Here is a 7196-nt window from a genome sequence, read left to right as displayed (position 1 = left end):
TGATCGGGTTAGCTGCACATTGATGGAGATATGCTCCGTTTTATTTAAGGCTTGGGATCTTGTCACTACTAGAAAAACAGCCTTTTACGGCGCGCAATGCGTGTCGTAAAACGCTCAGACGACGCGTAAATGCGTGTCAAGGAAGGCCCTGTCATAACGAGAGACGACCTGCTTTTGCGCGTCGTCTATAGACAACGCGCATTTATGACGCACAATTACGACACGCATTTACGACGCTCATTTACGACACGCAATGCGTATCAAGGAAGGCCTTGTCATAAAGGAAGACGACACGCATTTGCGTGTCGTAACCTTACGACGCGCGTTTAGGACACGCATTGCGTATCATTATAGCCCCTGTCATAAATGAAGATGACACGCATTTGCGTGTCATAAACTTCAGCAACCATTTACAATATGCATATACGACGTGCCTTAACGATACTCTTTTACGCTTAATACAAAAATATATAAAAAAATATATATACCAAAACAATCAATTTCATCCAATAACATCATGTCAAAAAATTGTAATACATTGATATTAAAGGGATCTGATTGTACATTGTTATTAAGAGGTTTTCACTAACTATATAACCTAATACTACATTGCTATAAAGGGGCACCTTCTTGTTTCAGTAACTCATCATTAATCTGTCTAAAGAAGCTCTGAAACCCTTCATGTATCCAACCAATCATCATGTCTCTTAGCTTCAATATCAATCCCAACTCTTGATCAAAAACAACACGGAAATCCTACACAATAATCATATCAGTTGTACAATATCAATATCAACTAATTAATAATACACATGGTATGTATGAGAGTGGCCTCAAATGGATTTTGAAACAGGTAAGTCTACATGGTGTTTTATGTTCTAAAAGGGTAAAAAAGGAAAAACAAAAGAGACCTGTGGATGGCTTTATCCTATGCGAACGAGAAGAGATGTTAACAGATAGCAATAGTAATTGTTTAAGGAACTAAAAACAAAAACAGATTTTGTTGTATTATTACCTTGGCATGAGCAACTCACGTAGCTTCAACCTAGCCATAAACTCTGCATTACCACCAAGAATTATATCGGTTCCCCGGCCCGCCATATTTGTAGCAATAGTAACTGCCCCAAGGCGACCACTTTGTGCCACAGTCTCAGCTTCTCTTTCAACATTTTCTGGTTTGGCATTTAGAACCTAAGTTGTTCCAAATATAAAATATAATGTGAGTGTATTATTCATTTTATCATTTATACCTAAGTAAGTTGTTCTTCTTCTTGTAGAAAAACAAGATAGGAATAGGATTCAATCAATCACCTCATGAGGGATTCCAGCTTCACGGAGTTGTTTGGACAATGTGTCACTCTGTTCAACACTGGTTGTCCCAACAAGCACAGGCCGCCCTGTCTTGTTCATTCTAGAAATTTCTACAACCACCATCGGCCATTTTCCTGTGGTTGCCCTAAACACCACGTCTGAATCATCCTAAACATCACATCACTCCTTTTCAATATCCATTTCATGAAGAAAAGAAAAAAAAAACACGTGGAATATTTCAAATTAATGAACCTTTCTAATCATAGGCTTGTTTGTGGGCACAATTGTAACTTTGAGCTTGTAAATGCTTTCAAACTCTGAACTCTCAGTTGCAGCGGTGCCAGTCATGCCACAAAGTTTTGGGAACTATTACAAAGGTAAAAATCCCATTAGCTTCAACAAGTATTAACAACTTGACTCGTCAGACCACAAAGAAAGATGCTTAGAACCCGAAGAAAGAAGTTTTGGTAGCTAATTGAGGCCAGTGTCACTGTCTCATTTTGTATGGGCAAGCTCTCGTTGGCTTCCACCGCTTGGTGAAGCCCATCACTCCAACGCCTCCCCTGCAACACAATAAAATACAGCTCATTTACTTCCAACCTGGAAACAAGATATGTACATATTATATACAAACTAAAAATTGATATCCTTTACCTGCGTGACTCGACCACTAAATTCGTCCACTATGAGAACCTCTTTGGCTCGTATGATATAGTTGACATCTCTGAGAAAGAGCTCTTTAGCTTTTATTACATTCAAGACAAATGAGGCCCACTGTTCTCGAGGATCATATAGATCCTTTACTTCTAGAATTTCCTCAGCATCTGCATAACCCTGTTCTGTGAGTAAAACATTTTTCTGCTTCTCATCAACCTGCAACAAAATAGCCAAGTGGCAGATGCACATTAGAAAAGAAAAGAAAAGAAAAAATACATGTGATGCATATTTTCAACCATCTTTCTTTCTGAATCCTGACTGTATAATGTATATCTCGCTCAAAAGCAGCAGCTATTTTAGCAGCTTTGTAGTATTGTTCGCTTGGGTTTTCAGCGGGTCCCGATATAATAAGAGGAGTTCTTTCTTCATCAATTAGAATTGAATCGACCTCATCGATGACACAGTAATTGAAGCCTCTTAATACAAGCTCATCAACACTCTGTAGACCAAGAGAAGAAGTTATAAGTGAAAATGAATGGTATAAGAGAATATTATTGAAGTCTGCGTATAGCATAAATTACTTTCCATGGCAAGATTGTCTCTTAAGTAATCAAAACCAAGCTCACTATTGGTGACGTATGTGATGTCACACAAGTAATTCTGCCTCCTCTCTTCACTTGTCATGTTTTCTGCCAAATAATTGATTGTCAGGGGGATACTTTCATCAAAGAAACCTGAGATCTAGAATACACCAGCGCTCATAGCTAATCAAGTACAATTGCATCTATTAGGAAAGGAAAAATGTCAAGAATTAATAGCAATAAGAACAAGTGGAAAAATCATATAGGCAATAAAGCATATCTCTCAATAGTGAATCTCTAAGATTTTACCATATCTCTCCATCTTTCTACATTACTTCCTTAATTTTTCAAATACATATTGCCATTTGCCTCCCATAACAGACAACGTGATTTATCTCCTACTTTCTGTAAGCCTTCAATATTATACGATAACCATAGGCATAAAAATTAAAAGAAGAAGAAGTAAGGCTAAGGCAAAAAAGCAAAAAGGCAATAAGGCTACCATACCATACACTATATAATACTTCAAACATAACCAAACACCATCATTTATGGTAAAAACAAATAATAATAGTAATAGATTCACATTTCATTTCATACAGATTTTAATACCATAAGAAAATATATAATGATTTATTATACTCACCAAGTACTTCAAGTGATGAAACAAGCTGAGAAATAGCCATGCTCCCATGACAATGTCCATTCCTTTAAAAGGATACTCCTTGCTGTACCTGTTAACCACAACAACAGAAAAAGCTTATGAAGACCTTGGAAACAACCACCATTCAGGCAGTGCCTTATTTGATTTTCTCTTTTCTTCTTCCTTTAGTTGTTTAAACCTATTTTCATATTTCAAACCAAATTAATTCTAACATAAAAAAATATAATATTTATAAAAAAAAAAAAGACAAACCTAGCACCAGAGGACTCTGATGGTTGAGAAGAGGATCTGTGTTTATATTCTCTAACTTGGGGTGGCTTCATGATCTCCATTGATACTTACTGAGAAAGAACAAGAAGTACAGGTAATACAAGGTAGGCTGCTGTGTCATAATACTTGTAAGGTTGAATGTTAATATGAATAAAACAAAAGAAAACAAAATAGTTATAACTTAAACATGTTTTGCCATTGCTTTTACACAGAAGAGGGATAGTATTCATGTTATAGATCCTTCATCATAAAATTTCTTGTATATAAAAATTATTCATGTATATAATTTTTTGGTAAATCTTAGTTCTCACATCTTACCGAGTTGCCTCTGCTTTCCTGGTGATGAAGGATTATTCATCAGGAAGTCACTTAAATGGAGCAGTGATGGCATTTAGAAAACACAGGTAACAAATTAACAAAATTTCAAAATTAACTACATGTTTATTTCTGTTTTTATATTTGATAATGTTTTGGAAATTATTGTATACAGTCCGTTTATAATGGAGTGTTTGAAGGAGTTATATGCAAGTTATGATGAAACCAGCTTAAGGAGGAATGTAGCTGATCTTTTAAGCAGAGTAAGGATAAAGTTTCTTCATGAAGAAAATCATGTCAAGAATCAAATGGAGCTGAATCTTCAACCCTATTCGGCTTTCTTCCCTATAAGTCGTAAGAATATTACAAGGTATGTATGTGCTTACTTAATATATTTCTTCATTTTACATGCAGTTTGATACTTGTTTTTTGGTTTTCGTTTATGAAATAGATATTTCAAAGCACATATAACGAATGTTGAAAGAGGTGATGAAGATGGTTTGTATAGAAAGATTGTTAATGAGTCATTTGCATTTCATTTGTGGAAGACTTTAACACATTCTTTAGTTCCAAAGCCTGAAAGCCTTGTAGCCAGGTTTATCAACCAACACTGTATCCGTTGCTCTGATGTGTTGTAAATTTAGAATCCCTTATTATATATGTAGATGGTAATGATGAACAAAAACTCAAATTAGGTTTAGGCTGTAAAATTGACATGAAGAAAATATACACTGGACAATCATAAGATGGTAACGAGCACCATGAAAGCCACTACAACTACCATCTGTGCAACCAGAACAACCGGAGCAAGAAGGAAAGCATACCTTAGTTCAATCCGAGCTAGGGCTTGTAAGAATGACAAAAAATCACGAGCAACATCTTCGGCGCTGTGTCGGATGAGAAGTTGTAAGGCCCTAAATCGTCGGCTCTAGGATAGAAGTAGACGGAACAGGTAAGTTCTTCACACTTTCCGATTGGATGTCGCAAATTCAGATTGCAGCTGATCTCACTCATGGCCTCGATTACATTCACAACTCTACAGGATTGGAACGACGGAACTCTGTGGCGAAACCGATAGCAGCTTGGAACTAGAAAAACAGCCTTTTACGACGCGCAATGCATGTCGTAAAACGCTCAGACGACGCGCAAATGCGTGTCAAGGAAGGCCCTGTCATAACGAGAGATGACACGTTTTTGCGCGTCGTCTATCGACGACGCACATTTACGACGCGCATTTATGACACGCATTTACGACGCGCAATGCGTATCAAGGAAGCCCTTGTCATAAAGGAAGACGACACACATTTGCGTGTCATAACTTTACGACACACGTTTATGACACGCATTGCGTATCATTAAAGCCCCTGTCATAAATAAAGATGACACGCATTTGTGTGTCATAAACTTCAACAGCCATTTACGATATGCATTTACGACGTGCCTTTACGATATTCATTTACGCATAATACAAAAATATGGAAACAAATATATACCAAAATAATCAATTTGATCCAATAACATCATGTCAAACAAGTTATCAAAAAGTGAAATACATTGATATTAATTTGATAGTACATTGTTATTAAGGGGTTTTCCCTAACTATATAACCTGAAACTACATCCCCAACTATATAACCTGATCCTTCATGTCATTGGTTTGCCACCTGGTGTACCACATAAAAATGTTGAACTTGGTGTCATGGGCGGCTAACCACCGGGCGTGGCTGGAAAGTAATTACTTGCTGATAAGATAACAATGCTTTAATCCAAGACGAGTCAAGAATGCCTAAGAAAAAGAATCAACTAAACAAGAAAAATCTTGATTGGATTTTTGTTAGAAGTTAAAGGTACAAACCTTTAGAAGGCAGCTGGTATCCCAAGTGTGAGGTGTGGAGGCCTGCGATCCATTGTCACCTAAAACAAAAAAATCTTGAGTTAGAAACAAACTTCACCTTTATTTATTAGTTTTCCCTCCACCACTATAGGCATGCTTCAAATTCGTTAGATCAATGTTGTCGAAACTGTTAGACGACAATGAGTTTCCAAGTAATCCTAAAAATCAAAGTAATGCTTCAAACTCTTTTCAGTTTTGTTAGAAACAAACTTTCTGTGGAAGATCTTTATGCCAAATACATTGAATTCGTGGGGAGGGAAATATTCAAGCCCAAGTGTTAGAAGGAAAAAATGACACCCTGTCAAAAAGAAAGAAAATATGTATAAAAGTTGATTTCAATCTATCCCAATTTTCATTGATCAAACATTCAACTTTCATAGATTCAATTCAAATCAGAAACACACCTCAGCAGCCAGATAACAAATAGATCCACCAGTGAAATTCCACCCAAAATATCCCTCACTGGAACAAACAAACTCTTTTAATTGTGTTTTGATTGAGAATAAATAAAATACCTCAGAGCTTCATATGACCGATACCTCCTTTGAAGGACCCATAGAGAGGCCTCTTTGTCACATCCGAATTTCCAAAATCTTTAGTGTAAGCCTTCCGTATGCCTTCTATGTACCCCTATTATATACAACTCAATCATTATTCATTAATCATTACTAACATTCATATTCATAATAAATCATATTAATATTTAATAATAATAACTACCTTCAGCTTCCTTGCCTTCTCGTATTTTTCCTTATCACTCTGACCCTTCAAGGAACTGCTAGCAGCTAAAAACACATACTTGAATTCCTTTGAATTGATTGGATCATTCCAATATGCTAACCATGTCACAGTATTATCATGCCTGATTTCCTTCCAGCTGTGCATGACATTACATTTATCTACTTTAATTTTTATATTTAATAATATCATCTAGTGGGAAAAAACAAACCTTTCACCAGGAATTGGACATTCTGGAATTGGAGCATCCTTTCCGATGTTTATGGTAATATCACTTGGACGGATTCGTTTTTTCAGCTTTCCCATCTATTAAATTTGTAATTATATAAACTTCTTTTCCAATGAAATAAGTTTAAAAACTTCATTCAATGAAGGGGTAAAGTTGTCATTCAAACCTTTGGATGTTCCCCCCGCCCACGGAATAGCCCAGGTGGCTCAACTCTGAAACTACCAACCTATACTATCAAAAGAAAGTTATTTACTCAAAAAAAAATGCAGAGCATATTTTGAATATATATATATATATATATATATATATATATATATATATATATATATATATATATATTATGTTTGAAACTTTAGTTATATGCAGCACACACATTGGTCCTCTTTTCAATCAAATAACTCATGATAAAAAAAGAAAATTTTAATATAATAGAAAATTTTAATATAATAGAAATAAACTCAGAGCTTCAATATTTACAATTTTCCCTCGCCTGCATCTCCTGTGTCCTCTGAAGCATGTGTGGTCGAGAAGACTTGA

The 7196-nt window shown here is 35.7% G+C and overlaps 2 protein-coding genes across 2 annotated transcripts; both read right to left on the bottom strand.

Moving 5' to 3' along the window:
* Positions 1–612: 612 nt before the first annotated feature.
* Positions 613–3545, bottom strand: LOC145163508 (protein translocase subunit SecA, chloroplastic-like). Its single transcript, XM_079082346.1, has 14 exons — positions 3466–3545; positions 3335–3391; positions 3196–3283; positions 3057–3072; positions 2912–2962; positions 2558–2657; positions 2288–2471; positions 1966–2184; positions 1761–1874; positions 1564–1677; positions 1312–1479; positions 1016–1191; positions 811–928; positions 613–756 (listed from the first exon to the last, which is right to left on the bottom strand). The coding sequence occupies exons 1-14, from the start codon at positions 3543–3545 to the stop codon at positions 613–615; spliced, it is 1629 nt and encodes a 542-aa protein (XP_078938472.1).
* A 2305-nt stretch (positions 3546–5850) lies between these two features.
* Positions 5851–6892, bottom strand: LOC145163507 (DNA topoisomerase 1 beta-like). Its single transcript, XM_079082345.1, has 5 exons — positions 6826–6892; positions 6642–6736; positions 6413–6569; positions 6232–6322; positions 5851–5990 (listed from the first exon to the last, which is right to left on the bottom strand). The coding sequence occupies exons 2-5, from the start codon at positions 6734–6736 to the stop codon at positions 5851–5853; spliced, it is 483 nt and encodes a 160-aa protein (XP_078938471.1). The 5' UTR covers positions 6826–6892.
* Between the last annotated feature and the right edge of the window lie 304 nt (positions 6893–7196).

This window comes from Lactuca virosa, chromosome 3 (assembly GCF_052849685.1).
Source record: "Lactuca virosa cultivar CGN04683 chromosome 3, Lactuca_virosa_CGN04683_v6, whole genome shotgun sequence".
NCBI lineage: Eukaryota > Viridiplantae > Streptophyta > Magnoliopsida > Asterales > Asteraceae > Lactuca > Lactuca virosa.
This window is presented reverse-complemented; position numbering and strand designations above follow the sequence as displayed.

Coding starts and splice junctions, on each gene's coding strand:
- LOC145163508 (XM_079082346.1), bottom strand. CDS start 3,545: ATGGAGATCATGAAGCCACCCCAAGTTAGAGAATATAAACACAGATCC. Junction 3,392..3,465: donor TCAGAGTCCTCTGGTGCTAG/GTTTGTCTTTTT, acceptor ATATGAAAATAG/GTTTAAACAACTAAAGGAAG. Junction 1,192..1,311: donor AAGCTGGAATCCCTCATGAG/GTGATTGATTGA, acceptor GGAACAACTTAG/GTTCTAAATGCCAAACCAGA.
- LOC145163507 (XM_079082345.1), bottom strand. CDS start 6,736: ATGGGAAAGCTGAAAAAACGAATCCGTCCAAGTGATATTACCATAAAC. Junction 6,570..6,641: donor TGTCCAATTCCTGGTGAAAG/GTTTGTTTTTTC, acceptor TGTCATGCACAG/CTGGAAGGAAATCAGGCATG. Junction 5,991..6,231: donor CTATGGGTCCTTCAAAGGAG/GTATCGGTCATA, acceptor TCTTTTTGACAG/GGTGTCATTTTTTCCTTCTA.